The sequence below is a fragment of the Thamnophis sirtalis genome, unplaced genomic scaffold (genome assembly GCF_051295495.1).
Source record: "Thamnophis sirtalis isolate CommonGarterSnake01/CBP01778 unplaced genomic scaffold, rThaSir2_p1.2 scaffold_12, whole genome shotgun sequence".
Lineage (NCBI taxonomy): Eukaryota > Metazoa > Chordata > Lepidosauria > Squamata > Natricidae > Thamnophis > Thamnophis sirtalis.
In genome coordinates, this window is record NW_028261392.1 from 25,355,601 (window position 1) to 25,376,877 (window position 21,277).

Below are 21,277 nucleotides of genomic sequence, written 5' to 3' on the forward strand. Positions count from 1 at the left end.
ATGTAATTTTCAGTAGTGTGTGCAGCAAATGCATAATACAAGTATATGCAGTGCTGAAGCTGTGATTTCCGCAGAGTGTGAAGAACCATAATTGGCAGGAGGACAGTAATCTAAATCGCTAGCAGTGTCAGGATTGAACCCTGTGAAATTTGTCTAAGACAATCAAGCAAGCTTAATTTCATCACTGTTCAGCTGGGATATTGCTTAGGATGTATGTGTGTGTATGTGTGTGTACTATATATTAAGTACATATGAAAGAAGCTTGTGGATATTATTTTTGCAAATGCACATTATGATGTCTAAAGTTAGTAAAAAATATTGTTACTCAAATTATATTTCAGTGAGTAACCATTTTATAAACGATCCATTTTTGTTTTTACTATTTTCTATTTGTTCTTCAGTCCTATACCTCTTGCAATGGAAAAAAAAACAATAAAAATAACATTCTAACTACAATTAAAATTTTCATTTAGTTTGGTCTGATGATGATCTAGATGTTTCTACACATTTCCAAGACTTTTTTTTCGTGCCAATCAGCAATTTAATAGAATCAGAGATTGAAAGTTTCAGTTATCAACAAAAATCCCACCAAAGTAATTCCAAGAAGATCTAAAATTATAACTACTGTAGAACAAATATTCTATGCATCCAACAGCAGTCTGCAAAGGGCTTGGGTGAGAATTTGTGTGAGTGCTGAAAACAGCTTGCGGTGAGACCTTAATTGGGTGTGATACAGTGAAGGAAATAAAAAAAAAGTATGCAGAAATTAGAAAAAAATCTAAATGCAGTGATATCAGTAACAGCAACTGCCAAGAATCTCTAATGAAACAATCCGCCAAATAATTGTCTCAAATCCAAATTATGCCAATTCTTAAGCAGAGAATTGTTACAAGTGCCCTAACGAGGAAATGGGGTAGATGGGAGAAGAGGATTGTCCCAAAGGATAAATAGCAGAAGCACCAATTAAAATCCAAACAAAATCTGGCAACGCTTAAAGTGTATAAAAATAGAAAGAATGAACAAAGAGAAGAAAGGACCAAAAAACATCAACAGCTTTATGAGACTTTTTCCTAACCTAGAGTGAAGGTTCCTGCTATGGAACTCAACCTAAGATCAGGAGTATTTAAAGTCATGCCCTCAAAGAAGGTAGCTGGTGGGCTTCATGATGTCTTAAAATATTATTCATAGCCGATTATTCAAAGATCATTCACAGTTGTACACAGCTGAGCTTTCATTAAAAAACAAAAAAGATATATTTTCCTGTAAGTTTCTTGGTGGAGATTTTGCAAAATTCACTCTTTTGTTCTCATTTTCTCAGCAATGTTACTTTACTGTGAGAAAGCATGCTTAAAGTATGATTCTGAAATTACATGTCTTATCTTTAGGAGAGACTATGTACTAGGTTGACTCTATGTAGTAGAATCATGAAAGGTTATCAAGACAAAATCTGAACAATGGAAAGGTTCTATCAACCAAAGCATCTGAAAAAACACAAAAGAAAAATTATTATCTGAAAAATTGTATGAAGAGGTTCTTTGGGTTAGTTTTTTTTACAGTTCTCATTGTATAGAAAGACTTTTTTATATATTCTGGTTTTAGCTGTGACACGTACATCGGAATTTACAAGAAATAGATATTTCTGTTCCGGGGAACTGATTTAAAACCTACCATGAAAAGAAAATAAATGAAATAAAAGTGTTTCTATTACTGTTTTACACTATAAACTGTTCTTTCCTCACCGGATGGTTTTAGTCTATGCTGAGGAAGGGGAGAATCGTAGTGGTCTCTGCAATGTCAGATTCTACAGGGAGTTGATCTTCTCTCCTACTCTCTAAAGTTTGTATGAAACTACTGGGAGAAGTCATCCAAAGTCTTCGGGGTAAAACAGTATGATCACTACACAAACATTTCCCAACTATATTTCAAACCCAGGCTGTCGGAGAGATGCTCTCAACACCCTCAGTGACTTAACTGGATAGGACATCAGTGTTACCTCTGGATGAGCAACATTACCCATGAAAGGCAGGTTCATGGTTTATTGGTCCTTCTGGATTCATGACTCCTGATTAAATAGGCAAAAGTCCTGATGGGAGGGTTCTCTGCTAGGTAATGCACCACTTGTAACCTTGCAATGCAGGAGAACCAAGTTACAACAACCCATGCCCTCATTCCCATCTAGTTGATCTTCTGAAATGTGTTTTATATACAGTTCCCCCTAAGGTCTATTCAGAAACTGCAACTGGTCTAGAATGCAGTGGCATCATTTCATAAATTTGTAGTGCTGTCACATCTCCACTCAACAAAACATTCCTGAAGTCTTTAGCCTTTCTTTATATGAATGGGGTTCAGATCTTTCTATCCTATAGCAATCTCTCTCTTTTCCTTCCTTTTCAAAGTGTACTTTTCCTGCCTTTCCTTTTACGTTTCTCTATTTTCACCCTCCATTCCTTTTTTATTCTGTCCTATGTTGGAAAGAAACTGCAGGTAGTCCTCGACTTATGACCACAACTGAGACCAACATTTCTGTTGTTAAACAAAACATGTTAAGTGAGTTTTGCCCCATTGTACGACCTTCCATTTTACGACAGTTGGTAACTGACTGCAGTTGATAAGTTAATAACCCGGTTGTTAAGTGAATCTGGCTTCCCCATTGATTTTGCTTGTCAGAAGGTTGCAAAAAATGATCACATGAATCTGGGACACATCAATGGTCATAAATATGAACCAGTTGCCAAGCATCAGAATTGTGATGACGTGATCATGGGGACGCTGCAAAGGTTGTAAGTATGAAAAATGGACATAAGTCACTTTTTTCAGTGCCACTGTAACTTTGGACAGTCACTAAATGAACTAAGTGTAAGTCGAGGACCACCTGTATATAAAGGAGCTCAGGAATCTACCTATCTGCCTATTGACTTGTCAGAAAGTTCTCTAAAACTGAATGGAGCGTGACCAATTTTGCCATAGGGAATCATAGGGCTGGAAGGGACCCTTAGAAGGCTGACCAAAGTTAGACTGAGTTCAAACATTGGTTGGAGATGGCTATGTAGATTGTCTCAATGCATCCTCATAAGAGAGGGAGTTGGACACCAGCCTAGAAAGTTGCTATCTGCTTTTTGCTAAACTCTTTTATTTCCTTTTCCCTCCTGGTCATATGAACTAAGGCAGAGTAGATGCAGCCTGCTTCATGCTCCACTGGCCACACATAAACACTGCTTGTAAAGGGGATGAAAAAAATTCCAGAAGCCATATTCTGCATGCTCCCACCAACCCTTAAAAAAATGAATAGAATCTTCTGAATACAAGATTTCAGTCCTTTCTCCCTTTATTGAAATTACATAGCCAAGGAATTCTGCACATTTCTTGAAGCTGTGGTAAAGCAGATGAATGAAATGTAGTATTTTTTTTTTTAAAAAAATAAGAAAATGAAATGTTGCTTGGTTGGCTATATATAACAAAATATTTTTTTTGAGAGGGTAAACAGTTGTTTTAAGAAAAAAAAAAGTCTTTTTTGTTATCAGAAATGATCAAACATGTAATGCTGATTTTGGGGGTGGGGGCAAGACATAAACCCGATTTTGCAAAATAAATCTTGCTATATAACATATGTTTATGATTGCAAACACTTTTCCAGTGCAACCTGGCTAGTATACTCCATTCAAGGGAAAGAGATTTCCAGTGCCAGCCATCTTTTCTGCAGTAATATATTGCATGTGAAGAGGCAGCTTCTTTTTCTTGATTTAAACATTCAAGTGTCTACCCTGCAGTTGTTTACAGCCCTCTGGAAAGCATATGACAGATGTCAATTTAAGTTCTTCCCTGCAGGTATTCAATTATCAGTGCTGCAGCAGAAAGTTGGTGGCTACGTTGAGGTCATTATTAGAAGCTCTCAAAGCTTCCAAAGCATCCACTCGAGAAAATCCCATTTCCATGAGCCGTGCCACCTATGGAGAAATAAGAGAGAAGGGGAGAAACATTAAAATTCATACCAAACAGCTAACACAGTAGCATGTTTTGAAAAACTGATTGTGAATGGGTGAGATATAGCTATTACATAGCTGGTGAGATTGATTTTTTTTCTTGTAATGAAATATATTAAAGTTAATTCAACTATTTAGTTTATCAAGCAGCACAGGAATTCATGAGACTCCACCTCCATTTTAGGAGGATGAACTCCTCTGCGGATAGTACCATCTCCTATATTATCACTGCTTCTCATGTTAAGAAGCTAGACTTAATAGTTGTGTTATCTACCTATTGTAGGAACAGTAATATTCTTTCTTGCTTAGAGCAATAGTAAAGATGTATGACTTATGGGTGGGACCAACATGCAACCCATATAATGATCTTATTTCTAGAGGTTGGTTTGTAAGGGGAGACACAGTAATCCGAGTCTTCTCAATGTCACCAGTACAGGAAAAAGGAACACTATAATGCTTTTTAGACTGCCTGTCAGCGTAATGTGAAAATTCAAGCCACAGTTTGCAAGAATGCACCAAGATATGGCAAGGAGCAACAATCACTTTTTCATATGGAGATATTAATAAATATTTATCTGGGTATAACCAATGAAGCAATACAATAACTGAATTCGTTTTGAGAACGCAGCTATTAAAAAAATCCTGAAACTTGGGGAAATCCCTGTAAAATTTCCAAGCATAGCACATGACAACTATCATATGATACCAGAGTCATAAACAGGGCATGTGTTCAGTTTTAGGCAACTGCATTGTTTTTTTTTTCCAGTTTGCTTAAGAAGCCTGGATACTTTATTTTGGATATGTATAAAAGGATTCAGAAAACAAAGATTACTGCACACTTCTCTATAATTGCCAGCGTAAGCAGAAGGGGGTGGGGGAATGAAAAATGAAAGGAAAAAAAAGACAGACAGACCCACAAAATCAGAATTCATTGCATGGGGCAGCCATCCATGCTATTCAACCCAGTGTCAGTTGGGTTGGCTGGGCAGGGGCACTATGAACAGCCCCACCCTCCAGTCAGTCTATTCTGCTTTGTAGAAACAAAAGAGTCAGTGTGGTGTAGCATTAAGGTTATTTCCTTAGGAGTGAGAAGATCCCGATCCAAATCTACCTTAACCATGGACTCATTGAGACTGAGCTACCATACTCATTCCCTTGCAGCTCAGTCTATCTTACTCCAGTCTGTCCTCTTAAAAGAAAAAGAAGAAACCAAACCAAATCACTAAAGAGGGAAAGAGCAAATGCTGGAGCCATCCTGGTTGTGTTCTGTTCTTCCTACCATTCCTTCCCCCAAGTTTATGAGATGTAATGAAGCAAAACAGATCTCCGTTTCAATTTTTTCCCCCAGATAGTTTGGTGTTATTGGTCATACTGCCCCAAATCTTAACAACCTACCTATCACAACATGAATATTGAAGTTATTGCTGAATTTATGGTCTGGCTCAGCTTCCCCTTAGCAAGCAAATCTATGGTGGGGATTTGAGGAAAACCCATTTTAATATGTTTGTGAGCAGCTACAGTCATAAACACAAATTACAAGCTTTGTTTATCAGAGTGCCTGTATGAAAAACTTTCAAGTGGTTTCCTGATGTTCCTCAACTTGTTTATTTTTTAAAATAAGGTAGGATCGTGTTTTCTGAAGGTTGGAAATTCTTTAACTGGAAAATTCCAGAACAACCACATCTGTAATTATTTAAATCTGTAATCACCTTCTCTAAAAAAAATTATATTTAATAAGAGTTTATTTCAATTTTTGTTAGAGATTTATTAGACGTTTAACATCTTCTAAACCTCAGATATAGTTCCAATTCCAATTAAACGGTTTATTATTTGGTTATTGTTAAACGTTTTTTTTCCTTTCTATTTTGTCATTTCGTGATGAAGAATGGATAATTCTCAAACAGAAAATGTATTTCTAAATGATTCAAAATTTCCAGAAGAACAATATGAGTCTTGTCTTAAAGAAGTTTTAAAGAACAGAAAATGATCGGTATTTCTTACTGTCCTCAAGTTTCATTTTCTCCCATTTCAATAATGAATCAGAGAGATGAATGAAAAAGGGAAGCCCCCGAATCAGCTCTTCTAGGATTAACTGCCACACTGCTACTTCAGTTTTAAGAAGTTCATTCCTAGGGCTTTGTGTTCAGCTCTACCAGAGGCTTCCAGCTTTCCTACCCCCACTTTCCTCTCTGCACTGGGTCTCCTAGAGCATAATGCATTTAAAGAAAAACTTACCCTTATGCTTTGGTAAACTATGTATAATCATAACAAAAAAATAAATGACCGTTAAATAAGGCCCTTAGATACCTCGCATATTTTGATGTTGCCATTCAGAATAGTTGCCATCCTTTTTTTTAAATACCTTAATATAGGTAGTCCTCAGCTTGCAACCATAACTGAACTGAAAATTTATGTTGCCAAGTGAAAACTTTGTTAAATGATTTTTGCACCGCTTTACGACTTTTCTTGCCACATTTATTAAGTGAATCACTGCAGTTGTTAAATTAGTAACACGGTTGTTAAGTGAATCTGGTTTCTCCATTGACTTTCATTGTCAGAAGATTGCAAAGGGGACATAAACACTGGGACACTGCAACCATCAGAAACGTAAGTCAAGCATCCAAATGGTAAATCATGTGACCTTGGGGATTTTGCAATGGTTATTAGTGTGAAAAATGGTTATATGTCATGTTTGTAGTAACTTCAAACAGTCACTAAGTAAACTCATGGACTACCTGTAGTAGGGTAAATATTTCTATATGATGCTTTCACAATTCTCTGTCTATTAAATGCACAATTGTTTTTCCTTTCAACACAAGGTCTTGAAAGCAGGTAAACTTTGGGGAAAAAAAGCTCTAACTGAACACTCCTATTTCTGAATGTACAAAGTAGATGGAACATTTAAAGAGGATACTATTCTAGTACCTGAAAATATAATACACAAGTTGATACATTATCTAGCAGTTCAGATGTATTCTTATTGTGGGTGCTAGGCATACAGTGGAATAGTTCACGTTGTATAACGTGCATGATTGCTTCCCTATATTTAGTGAAGAGATGCCATGTGATTAAGCAGTATGTGATTACTCATACTGAGCAGTAAGCATGGAAAAAAGTTAATGTGCTTAAGCTTAGCAGAATCATGTTTGTGATTTTCATAAAAGGAAGATGTTACCTGTTCTTCAGAAACTTCAGCTGGAGGCCGTCCCTCCTGCACAGTTGGGTGATTATCCAGATAATTTGCATTAGGTCGGTGACGTAAAGGAGGAAAGAAACGGTTCCAATTAACCATTCCACCCTACAATAAAATATTCTCACATTACTCTTAAAAATACAAAAACATACAATTGAGTATGAATTAACTTTCAAATTAAAAATAAACAGCAAATTATAGGAACTGTGTAAAAATGAGTGATTTAAGTAATTCTGCAAAAACTCGACCATACAACCAACCTTTCTAGGAGCCAGTGGAAGTTCCCTACATCAAGTTCATGGTTGATTCCTTTGTTCACTTACATTTGATTTGGTTCCTTCAGCTCTGAAGGACTGGCCTATAGAATGCATAAATGATAGCTTTCTTATATCTGACCACTAAACTCTCCTTTTTTCAGAATGTTGCAGTCTTGGTATCTGTGTATGTTTCATCTTTGATTTTCAAGCTTCTATGGCAGTACTTTCAGCATTTGGGAGTAGGTCAGAGGTGGATTCCTACCGGTTCGGACCGGTTCAACCAAACCGGTAATAACTTGGCAGCCTGGATCGCTGGAACCGGCAATGACCCAGACCTGCAAGGGCCCCCGAACCGGTTCTCTCGGCGGCGCCATAGGCACCGCCAATTTTTGTTGGATTGTGCATGCGCACGTAGCTTGCATTAAATGTGCATACAAAGTGCACGGCGTGTCCCTGAGCAAACCGGCAGTAGCAACAGCTGAAACCCACTCCTGGAGTAGGTAGGCCTCGACTTATGACCACAATTGAGCCCAAACTTTCTGTTGCTAAATGAGACATTTGTTAAGTGAGTTTTGCTCCATTTTATGACCTTTCTTGTCACAGTTGTTAAATGAATCACAACAGTTGTTAAGTTAGTAACATGGTTGTTAAGTGAATCTGGTTTCCCCATTAGCCTGTCAGAAGCTTACAAAAGGTGATCACAGAAATCTGAGTCAATTGCTAAACTGTTGTAAATCGAGGATTACCTGTACACTTTATGTGCTCCATTTCAAGGAGAGAGAAAAATATCTTTGAATATATAATGTTCTGCTAATAGAAATATTGGGCAATATGCATTTCACTTTTCTCTCCATACCTTTCTCATTTTAACAATGTCCTTGCTTCCACCACTTTTCCTTTTTATTAGCCACATTTAAGTAATCCATTGCAACTTAATACAACTTAACTGTCATCTCCAGCATCCACCCCATTTTTCCTATCAAATGCAAGTGACTTGGTCTTTTATACATTAATTTTCAGATTCATACTACTTGCTGCATAGTACCATGTAATATTCACTGTAAATTAGCCAACAAGGCATATACAAAAAATACATGTACTTTCACATTCCCTATCATCTCCATTTCTTATTTTAAGATTAGCATTATGGATAAATGTTTAAGGAATGTTTACTTCCTGCTTAGCAGTACAGCATTAGCTAAACTTTTCATTTGTTCTCATGAATGTTTTACTTCCATCTACACCATTCTTCTCTTCCAGCAGGCAATTATAATGTTTCCTCAATACAGTTCATAATTAAACCCTACTCGCAGAATCATATGTTTTCTCTGAATTAAAAACTATTCAGCCAACCTTCCGATTACCTGGACCCCTTCCAGTCCGGCTTCAGACCTGTTTACAGCACAGAAACTGCTTTGGTCGCATTGACCGATGATCTCTGGAGAGCCAGGGATGGAGGCCACGCCTCCATCTTGGTTCTCCTTGACCTCTCGGCGGCGTTCGATACCATCGACCATGGTATCCTTCTGCGACGACTGCGGGAGCTGGGGGTGGGAGGCACTGTTTTGCAGTGGTTCTCCTCCTACCTCTCGGACAGGTCGCAGTCGGTGTTGGTTGGGGGACAGAGATCGACCATGAGGCCCCTAACATATGGGGTGCCGCAGGGGTCGGTCCTGTCCCCCGTACTATTTAACATCTACATGAAACCGCTGGGCGAGATCATTCGGAGGCACGGGATAAGATACCATCAATATGCGGACGATACGCAGCTGTATCTGTCCGCCCCGTGCCAACTCAATGAAGCGGTGGACGTGATGAACCAGGGTCTTGAGGCTGTCAGGGACTGGATGAGGGCTAACAAGCTTGTACTCAACCCAGAAAAGACCGAGTGGCTGTTGTGTTTCCCTCCCAATAATTTGGTTAGTGTTCCATCGCCCAGGCTGGGGGGCCAAATTTTACACCCCTCAGACAGGGTTCGCAACTTGGGAGTCCTCCTGGATCCACAGCTGACCTTTGATTACCACCTGTCGGCTGTGACCAGGGGGGCATTTGCCCAGGTTCACCTGGTGCGCCAGTTGCGACCCTACCTGAATCGGGAGGCTCTCACAACAGTCACTCGCGCCCTCGTGACCTCTAGGCTGGAATACTGCAACCTGCTCTACATGGGGCTGTCCTTGAAGAGCATCCGGCAGCTTCAGCTAGTCCAGAATGCGGCCGCGCGAGTGATTGTGGGTGCACCTCGGTTCACCCACATAACACCTATCCTCCGCGAGCTGCACTGGCTACCTGTTGATCTCCGTGTGCGCTTCAAGGTGCTTCTTACCACCTACAAAGCCCTTCATGGTAGTGGATCTGCGTACTTGGGAGACCGCCTCCTGCCAATCACCTCCTCTCGACCCATAAGATCTCACAGATTAGGCCTCCTCCGAGTGCCATCTGCCAGCCAGTGCCGGCTGGCAACTACGCGGAGGAGAGCCTTTTCAGTAGCAGCTCCGACCCTCTGGAACGATCTCCCCGTGGAGATTCGTACCCTCACCACCCTTCAGACCTTCCGCACAGCCCTCAAGATCTGGCTATCCCGTCAGGCCTGGGAGTAAAGACTATAATCCGCCCCCACCTGAATGTTGAATGAATCGATTTTAATTATACATTGTGTCTATATGTTATTGTATGTTTTCCCCCTCCCATACAAGTTGTTAGCCGCCCTGAGTCCCCTCAGGGAAAAGGGCGGCCTATAAATAAACTCAACTAACTAACTAACCAACTTCCACCCATTCAGAATAGTTTGTGATTAAAATGGTATATAACAGAGGTGGGTTGCCAATTTCTTTACTACTGGTTTGGGTGTGATCCCGCACGTGACACTTCTGTGCAGAAGCATCCGGGTGGGTGGGCAGAGCCTCCTGCCGCCATTACTAACAGTTCGGCCCATCCAGACCAAACTGGCAGCAACCCACCTCTGGTATATAAGCTTTGTAATTAAGTAAATACAGTATAGTTTTCAATTTTCAAACAACAAAAATCTGATGTACCTGGCAGAAAGTCACACTGCACTTCCCAAATTTTGCTCACTTTCAGATCTTGTAATCTTTCAAGAATAATGTCAAATACCTTCCAAACCATATTTAATAATAATGTTCCCTTTTCTATTGAGGAAAAAATAACATTTTTTCTAATCATTGGGTCCAACACATTCTTCTCACACGTTAGACACAGACCATATCTATATTTTAATATTCCTCCAGTAATATCATCTATACCTGCAGCCTCATTGGCTGTCAATGATCTAAATGCATTTAAAGGTTCTTTTTCATCATTTTATCTTGGGCTCCAAAACATATATCATTTATTTCAATTCCACTTTCTGGCATAGCACTATCATTCAATACACTTTTCTGAAATACTTATTCAGCATTCCCTTCTTTTGGGTTTCTCTCAAATCATTTCATCACTATTTGTTTATTTATTCAGTCTCTCAGGGGCTACTTATTTAGCCTTCTTCACCCATTTTCAGAATAGTTTACTATTTAATCAAAATCAATCTGCACCTTAACTGTTTCAATCTCAACAGTTCTGTGCTTGCTTTAATTCTCTGCAATTTTCTTTTTATATAAACTCTCTTATACACATTTCTTATACTAATTTTTGGCTCCATGCACATGCAATATTTCTCATTTGGTTACATTTCTTCAAGTTCAAGAAATAGGATCTCTTTGAATCTCATCACTCTTATATCATTCCACTCTCTCTTAATTCATAAACCTATAGCATATTTAGTTTTTATTTCATTAATGAAATCATGCACTTTATCATTTACACTTCATACATTCGAAACTCTCATTTTTCCATATGATGTAGTCATTACTGATGACTTCTGTTGCTCATTATTCTTTTGCATAATGCTTTTTAGTAATTTATCAAAAAATATAGACTAGTTTACTATATTTTTGTGCCACATGCAATAAAGATAATGCCAAATTTTGCTACATTTTAGCCAATATCCCATTAGTACAACTAATCCCCATATTGTGTTTAATCTGGAGGCTACCTTGCAAGTCAACACACAGTTGCTACAACTCATGATCATGGTTGATATACATTCATGATTCAAGCTTAACACACTGAATTGGGGATATTTATTTAACACAATACCACATGTTTATTATTCTAGCAGTTCAATATTGTATTGCCACCAGAGGTGCTATTCAGCAGGTTCTGACCAGTTCTGGAGAACTGATAGCAGAAATTTTGAATAGTTCGGAGAACAGGTAAATACTTCTGACTGGCCCGTCCCCATCTATTCTCTGCCTCCCCAGTCCCAGCTGATCATGAGGAAATGGAGATTTTGCAGTAACCTTCCCCTGCCACGCCCACCAAACCATACACACCAAGTCACACCCACAGAACCAGCAGTAATTTTTTTTTAATCCCACCACTGATTGCCACCCAACTTCCATTAAAATCAATCGGGATACATTATTTTGAAGGTGCTAGATAAATATTTCTGTTTTTCAGCAGTTACTCTTAAGAGAATCTCATTTAGTTGTAATTTTGTTTCTATGTTTGTTCCCTTTGGGTGGTAAATTTTAAGTAATCTGGTAAACTAGTCTATATCTTTGCTAAATTACCAAAAAGCATAATGTGAAAGCATAATGAGCAGCTATGTAGCCTTTAATGATTTCTAAGGAACATGCAGTAAGCTGTATATGTTCCTTAGAAACCAGTATTTTGTACAATTATTATATAAGGTTCAAATTAAAAAAAATAAGCATTTCTAAAATCAACTAAAGGAATAGTTCACTAAAATGTTGTAAATGCAAATAACTGAATACTAATAAAAGAGCAAAATAAAGATTAGCATTTCTTTTTTATTTTAAAAGTAGTGACAATTATAGAGGTCATCAACTTTAAAACAGTTGGTTTGATTTTACTTGAGATAATTTAAGAGTTAGAAATTATCTAAGGCACATTTTGCATGATAAAACATTGTCAAGCTATAAAACCAACACTGCAATTGGTATGATAAAGAAATTATCATTGTTAAGTTTCTTGAAGGCTAGGCAAGAAATTGCAAGATTAAAGTAAAGATACAAAACTCAAATTAATTCGATTTCTTCTAACATTATAAAAATTATTCTGAAGGAATTTCAGCAGCCGCTGTGTATCGTGTGAGCTTCATTTATATTGAAATCAAGGTTCAAATTCTTGCCCCTTTTTCTTCTGTGAAAGTGATGCAATGAAGTGGAAGCTACTCTCTTTTAGGTGAAAGGATGGCTTCTACCGGTCTCTTGTTTTGGTATTGAACTGAACTGGTATCAGTTGTTTGCTTGTTAGTGCTTGAGAACTTGCTCTCATAGCTGTAGACAAAAAATATAGGATGTGTTGTTTTATTTCTGTGCTAAGTCACCAATGGGGGAAAAAATGAGTTCTTAAATTGTATTCCCTTATGATAACTGGAAAATGATCTATCTTAAAATGTAAAAATCCTGTCCACTTTCAGATGTTGCTGAATTACTGCACCCAATAATTCATTGCCAATGATGAGAAGTGCTTGAAAATATAGTTCAGATTCTACAATCCCTACAGATTCTACAACAGCACAAGGAATCCTGTTCTTAAATTCTATGTTGTTTTTGTTTTTCACTGTCTGTCTTGTGATCTGTAGCTAATTGGAATGTAAATATGCTGCTTCATTTCAAAATTCCAACACCTTTAGAGAACTGTTAAATAGCATGTCATTAATAAAGGTCACCAAAATACATTCTTACTGTATGTCCAGATATGTGATAAATAAGGATATTTCTCTCAGCACTGAGAGAATTCTAAGACTGCAGTTACCATATATACATCTGAACCTGTATGTGTGATGTTGTGCTATTGCACATGTGTTTGTAAATTTCACCATTGCTGTAACTCAAATTTTAAGAAGCTTCTGAATTTATTAACTATATAATCTTGTTAGTTCAGATCATGCTTCATCATTCTGGATGAAGTGTTTATCATTACAAATCTCACACTCTGAGAATGGTCATGCTGGCTTTAAATCACTAGTAACCAAAACATCAGTATGAGGCCAAATTGAGAAAAGTTTGTTTAGACTGTCATGGCTAGAAAACATGCCAGTGATATTTCAACAGGTTTAAATCAGATGTGTTCCCACCCACATCCCATGGGCTCTATGCAGTCCTGGATAGCTAGTAATGCAGACCACAAGATCATAAAAATAAAGGAAATTTGTTATTTATATTCATTAACTTTATTGTGTATTTTATATGTGGTCCATGATAATTCCTCTTCACTCAAGCTAAAAGGTTGAACACTCATGGTTTAAATGTAAATCCTGTCCTTGGAACAAACTAAACAAGCACAGAGCACATTCGGTTTTAGAATAAATATAAGATGATGTTAAGAAAAGAATATTGTCACTGCTTGAATGGCATTTGTAACATTAAAAAAAAGTCAGAAACAGTAAATGCTAAAAGCAATTTTGTGGCTTTGAATCTTCTAGATTCATGCTTATGAATGCAACTAATATGTGGCACAAATGCATCAAGCAAAATTAAATCAAAACTGAAATAGTCAAAAAGTTAAGTAATTTGACTCAATTTGCATATTCAATGACATCATTTAAGAAGAAAGTTCACCACAGATTTAACAACAAAGTCACTATAAATCAAATCAGTAAAAATAAAAATCACAATCAAATCCAACCAACCATAAAAGTGTTAAAACAATAGGGAAAGGAAGTTAGTTGTTGTTGTTATTATTATTTATCGCAGAGTCAGCCAGATGTTCAGACTGGGTTTGGCATTTTTGTCTATCAAGTCCTTATCAAGGACCATGCATGTGCTTTGGCTGCAAAAAGGGCCTAAATGGGATGCCATAGAGCCGGGGCGGATGGGTGGAGCCAGCTGTGATTTCCGCTACCGGTTCGTGCGAACCAGTCCGAACTGGCAGAATTCCACCTCTGATACTATCTTTGCTTGCTTTTGGCCCAGTCGTTCTATTTCTATTCACAGATCTTTGTATTTTGTTATCTTCTCCAGTTCTTTCTCTTCTATTCTGCTTTCTCCAGTATACTGCCACATCCACTATCCAGACTTTTTTTGTCTTTTTTATTGTCAATTGTTAAGTCTAGGGTGTCATGTGGCAGGTGGTTTTCTGTTTGAATTCTAAAGTCCTAGAGGAATTTAGCTTCTTCACTTTCTATGACTTTCTCTATTTTATGGTCCCACCAGTTCTTGCTTGCAGGCAAATGATATTTATTGCAGATCTTCCAATGGATCATTGTTGCCACTTGTCATGCTATTGCTTATAGTCAGTCAGGGCGATCTTCTTGAAGCAGCCTCACCAGGTGGTCTACTGTTTCTCCAGCTTCTTTGCATAGGAGGCACTTGCTGTCTGTTGCTATCTTCTCAATTCTGATTTTGTATGTATTTGTTCTTAAGGCTTGGTCTTGTGCAGCCAGAATTAGTCCTTCTTTCTTTGATTTTCCTGCTCTTAGCAATTGCCAGGTCTTATTATTATCTACTTTCCTTGCTATTTTTTAAATGCACTGGCCATGTAATGTTTTGTCTTTCATGGCCCTATTATGTTCTTCATTTGGTTTTTCTTGTAGGCCAGTTTGATCTCTCCAGAAGTCAGTGAGCCTTCCTTCTTCAGTACTTCTTCTTCATTGTCCTTCAGCTATTCTTCCAACTCCCTTTTCTTCAACCTTCTGATATACTTGCAACATTCCATGTCCACATATTTTCCTTGGTAGGTAGAGTCTATCAACGTCACTGCAAGGATGAAAAGGCACGATTCATTGTCATCATTTCTCTGACCTTTCTGTCCATGACTTTTAGTTCTGCTTGAGTCCAGTACATTTTTCCAGCTGTGTATCTAATGACTGGAATTGCCCAGGTTTTGATTGCAGATCTTCACTCTCTTGATATATTCACTTCTAACCTTTCTTTTGATTTCAATGTGCCTGATGTTGTCTGCTTGAAGGATGCCTCGGTACTTGTAATGAACATCTTCATCCAGATTCTTGATGTTATTTCTATCGGGCATCTTGCTTCCTTCAGTTTTCACTATTTCCCCCCCCCCCCATTTGATGGTGAGTAGGACACATTTGTTCAGTCCAAACTCTGTGGCAGTAACTTGGCTGTATGTATGGAAAGTGTTGAGCAGTGATCTATTTCAGTTGATGTTTTTTCATACATCACAACCGGGACGTTTCAGGGTTGGCAAGAATCTGACTGCCTGCATGAAGCACCGGCTCATCTCCTCACCAAAGTATTCTACTTGTGTACAACATGTGTACAACATGCTTTTCAACTGCTAGGTAGGCAGAAGCTGAGGCAAGTGATAGGAGCTGCCACACCATGCTAGGGCTCAAACCACTGGAGCAAAGACCATCTCCAGGATCATTAAACCGCCGCTCTTTGTAGGGAAAGCGAATGAGTTGAATTACAAATGCCTTGGAATGATGGCTAGTGTTAAAACAAAAAAGGAAAGAATAGAAACAATAGTTGAACAAAATAAATACTTTCATCAATACAATATTTAACCAGTTTTTGGAAGCAGCAGCAGCAACATCAGCTTTTGGAAGCAGCCAACTATATGCTTGCAAGCTATTGAAAAAAACATATAACATGATCAGACAGCACTTTTTCAGAGATAGCTTCATACATAGAAGGTGTTCTTTTGTGAAACTATTATATGCATTATCTGGAAATAGATATGCCTTCTTTTAGGAGTTCTGCTTTATGTCATGCCTTCACACTGTAAGTTTCATGATTCTGCCACTTCAGTATATTCCTGTAGTTTATGCATTACTTGACCAAAAAGAGATAATGTATGACCAGATTTGTCTTGACTGACATTCTTTGGGTATATGGAGGTATTATAGTTAGTATAGACTATTATTGCTAATATGGACCTTATGTTATTCAAATTTTCTCTTTGAATCACATACATAAAAAATAAGTTGGTGTGTGGGGGGCTTTGCCCCACCTTTATTATTTTTTACAAATAACACAAGATGAATATATCCATCTCTCTCTACACACCCACCAAATAGTTTCTGAAGCTTTTAAGTGCATCCATAAGTTTTGAATACATACAATTCTGAATATTTTTAATTGATCTGGCATTGATTATAGCATCTTGCTGAATTATGTACTATCATCAAGAGAAAGACAGCCATTGCAGTTTTCAAATATGCTGTAAAGCAGGGGTGTCCAATCTTGGCAAATTTAAGACTTGTGGACTTCAACTTCCAGAATTCCCATACCAGGCAGTTTGGGGGATTCTGATGTTGAAGCCTACAAGTCTTTTAACGTTGCCAAGGTTGGACACCCCTCCTCTAAAGTAAACCTATACAGAAAATTTCAAATTACTCGTATGTTAGACAGAGAATATCAGCCAGATGAAAATTCTGTCAGTAAAGTATACGATAATTAAAGGGTCACAACATGAGAAACAGATCTTGTTACTGTTTCTATATCTCAGACTAGATATATTTCTTGCAAAATATCTTTCTCAGTCAATTGGTTGAAGATTATACATCTTATGTTATATAATCACTGTTACTAAGCAGCAAAAACATTAAAAACAAACCTTTTTTACTTAACAGGAAGTTCAATTTTTCTATGCTAAATGACAGAATGATTTACTTCTATTACTGTTTAGTCTTATTTTCTTTATTGGAATAATACTTCTAACTTATCTTATCTAATCTCCATATTAATGTTGCTAAAGTATGTTTAACAAGGAAAAAGTGCTTATATCAGAGGTGGTATTCAGCAGGTTCTGACCGGTTCTGGAGAATCGGTAGCAGAAATGTTGAGTAGTTTGGAGAAACAGTAAATGCCACCTCTGACTGGCCCCGCCCCGATCTATTCTCTGCCTCCCGAGTCCCAGCTGATCGGGAGGGATTGGGGATTTTGCAGTAACCTTCCCCTGGAGTAGGGAGGGAATGGAGATTTTACATTATCCATCCCCTGCCACGCCCACAGTAGTAAAAGTTTTTGAATCCCACCACTGCTGTATACCACCCTATTCTTAATTCATCAAATATCCTGTAAAATGGCCTCCAAAACATTAATTATTTTTACCACAATATATTCACTCAATATCCTCCCAATCATTTAAGATTGGGATATTCTCCTTTATTGATTACTCTAAACTACTTTAAAAAACTAAATTTCCACTCTAGTTTTTTAAAAATATTTTATATGAATACAGAATTCAATTAAAGTTCTAGTTAATCATTTAAGTCTCTCTAATTTTTAGATTCATTTTTACATTTACATTCAAAGTCTCAGGTTGATGGTTTTTTTGCAATTCACTTGTTTACTGTCTTATTTTACTTTATTTTTCACTTTGAATTCTGCCCTTCTGTCATGATAATTAGATAATTATATTTCAGTCCACGACCAGCTTAACAGTCTGCAATGGAATTTTGTCCTACTTTGGGCATATGATCATCATAATAAACAGACATATAGTATTGACAAAGCTAAGAGACTGATTGCTAAGCAAGTCTCTGAATAATCATTACTGAAGGTTTTTGTCACTTCAAGATAACATTTCTTTCTGAAGTGAAATCTGATTTCTTATTTTTATACTCCAGGTGAAGAAGAAGAAGAAGAAGAAGGAGAAGGAGAAGGAGAAGGAGAAGGAGAAGGAGAAGGAGAAGAAGAAGAAGAAGAAGAAGAAGAAGAAGAAGAAGAAGAAGAAGAAGAAGAAGAAGAAGAAGAAGAAGAAGAAAGAGCTAGTGAGCCCTTCAACTCCTACAGGGTGTTTTTTTCCCCTGAATGGATGGTTTTATAAAACTAGATCTAACTACAGGAAATTTAGAAGACACAAGTTAAATAATTAAACCTTCATTTTATAAAACAACAGGATAACATTTATGGAAAAATAAGCTCCTATTTTTGGGAGACCTAGCTACCTGCCTTCTATCTAAAGGTCAGATAACAGGAATTCATGGTAAGTAAGTTTCCGCTTTCTTCTAGCTTTGCACAGGCCATCCGTCTTTTCAGGATGTAACAGAGCAAAAGTACCCAGGGGTGAGCTTCCTAGAATTCTTTAAATTATTATTGCCTATTTTGTTACCATTTGCAAAGGGTATATTTGTCTTCCTTGTAAAGGTTGGGAAATTATCATTACTTTGTATAGGTCATCCTAGAAACAAAACTTTAAAAGCTGCCATGTTGCTGGCCTACTATGATAATAAGCTCTGACAACCTTCAATCAATCTCAAAATAATATTTTTTTCTTGATACCAGTGCACCTATAAGAAGTGCACCTATAAGAAGTCATAAACAAGGCCACTAGATAATTACATTTTTATTCTTCTCTTCAAGCAAAACTCAATATTCTTATCTAGTCAATGGAGGATATGAAATAAGTGGCCAAAATAAAGGAAGAGAAAAAGGCCTGACCCACAATTGTAGCAATAACTACAAAGCTTCTATATCAAGGGAGTTGTGTACACCCACAGGCCTGACCCACAATTGTGGGTCAGGCCTGTGGGTGTACACAACTCCCTTGATGTAGAAGCTTTGTAGTTATTGCTGCTACCACCTGTCTTCAGGGTTTTCATTTCACCTTGCTCAAATCATAGCAAAATATATTTCAATGTCTTTGTAAAAAGATATCTAATGATAAACAATTAGTACATAAATATTATATTAAACATACAAAGTTTATACCCTTACCCATTATTTTTAGTTGTTGCTTTAATTTATACTTTTAAAGAAGCTTTTTTAAAAATAGATTCCTCCTCCATCTGAATTATACTTGGATTTCTCTTCCATTACCTCTGAAGGATGGAGGGAGTTAATTTGGAGCCTGCTGGAAAACACCATTTCTCTTCTCACACTTGGTTCCTGTGTTTCTTGTTTAATTTTTTTCTATCAAAAAGGGAAGGGCTTGGGCCAATCTCACTGCAGAGGTAATCTTCAACCTTGCCTCTGTTAGAAAGATCTGCTTTGAAACAGGAGTGTAAGAATATCCTCCCTGAAAGTAATCGGTTGTTCTTGTGAATGCTGGGTAACATCACCAACAAAAGTGAAAAAAGGAAATAATTTTGGCATCAAATAGTGGACTTGGGCATAAATAATCAAGGAAAAGTGTAAAGCTGGCCAACCTCCAGTTCATGTCCATAAGACAACATGTCAGCATATGTATCGGGCCTTTTGCTCAAAGAAGCAGTTTAGAACTGCCAAAATCCAATTTAGATTCCATGCAGAAATGATAGTCTACATAACGAATCATACCTGGATTTAAAAGAGTGACTTCTCCCAAGGAATGCTTAAATTACGGATATATGGAAAGAGCTCCAGGCCTTTTACAGATCAGAATGCCACTGAATGCTGCTTTTTGGTTCTTTAAGAATATAGAGCAGCTGCAAGCATTTAAAATATGAGATTTCCTATGATTGGAGCTTCACCTATATATTCTGAAAGACAATCTTGTATAAACAAAGTTGTTGAACAAATAACATGCTTTTAAGTAGTTCCTCAGAAGAATACCCTTGCAGTCCGTCAGATACGACACAGTAAGATCCAACGGTGTCCAATTCTTTATTTCTTATGCCTAATAGAACTTACCAGACTAAAGTTATAACCTAACCTAATAGATATACCCTGGTTGATTCTAGGGTGTGACTACCTTGAACCTTTTCTTGCCTCCCCTATCCTGTTCAGGACTGCACAGTTTCTTGTCTTGGGCCCCTCTCTGGAATGTGCTTCCTCCTTTCTGAGATATTGGATGCTACTACCAGCGCCACCCCACTTCTTCAGCTGTCCATTCCATCACACAGCCTTAACCCATTTATAGATGAAAGGGTTTTGATTAGGGCAAGGATTAATGCTTATTATTGAACATTCTACTTATTATTGAACATTTTGTCACAATGGAAGCTTCCAGTGAAATTTCACATGGTTTAAGAACCAAGTTGTCTCAAATAATAAGCACCTATTACATTGAACTTTGCTTTGATCCTTCTAGTAGTTTGAGGAAGCTGGAGAATAAAAGGAAATATGTACCACAACCCTTTTGGCCCCTAAACTTCTACTGTGTTTGTTTCAAGAGCTGTACACAAGAAACCTAGACAGGAAAAGAAGCAACATCCTGTTTTCTTTTGTTGCAGAGTCCCCAATGCTGGATTCTGCTTCAATTATGTTAACCACACTATATGCCTTTAATCTCCCATCCTTGTAAAGCCGTTTTCTGAATTGCAAGTCATTAAGGACCATCTCTAAATTTCCAACTATTAGATGGGAAAGCATTTTTTCTCTCTGTAACAACACTGTATTAATCCCCAGTCACTTCTATGGCTTCCATATGCTCAAGAGACACTGTCAAAATGAGATTGCCCACTGTCTCTAAGAATTGACAAAATCCCAAAGTAATAAAAGGCCTTTGCATATTCAAATACTTTTCATACACTCTGCATAGATGACAAAGACTATTGTGAAATGATTAGTGTAAATTGGTCTCTATAAAGAAGCTTACATAGCCGAGAAGGAAGTGCTAAAACATGACAATAAAACAGCAAATCTTTATAACACTTTAAATATATAGACAAACTCAGCTCTTTTGATCCTAGCACACAACCATCATATAACAACCTTCCAGAAAGGAGTTTGAGACATCAGCACATATGACATATTTAAGAGGAAAAAATAGGATTGATGATGAGGAGGAGATAACTGCAAAGAGTTGGCAATGTAACAATTTAAGACTCTTCTGAACTGGATCCCAAAAGAAGCAGAATTCTACCAGTGTTTCATAAATATGCTTTTAACTTAAATACGTCTCCTATATTTCTACGTCAGTCAAGACATTCA

The 21,277-nt window shown here is 37.4% G+C and overlaps 1 protein-coding gene across 2 annotated transcripts in view; it reads right to left on the reverse strand.

The window, feature by feature from the left end:
- Nucleotides 1–3,307: 3,307 nt before the first annotated feature.
- Nucleotides 3,308–21,277, reverse strand: part of UBAC2 (UBA domain containing 2) — an 89,992-nt gene continuing 72,022 nt past the window's right edge. For both annotated transcript variants that reach the window (XM_087726612.1, XM_014072972.2), the window contains 2 exons: nt 7,156–7,278; nt 3,308–3,944 (listed from right to left, as the gene is read on the reverse strand). In XM_087726612.1, the coding sequence (XP_087582738.1) occupies nt 3,837–3,944; nt 7,156–7,278 (231 nt within the window). In that variant the 3' untranslated portion in view covers nt 3,308–3,836. The remainder of the gene's footprint in view (nt 3,945–7,155; nt 7,279–21,277) is intronic.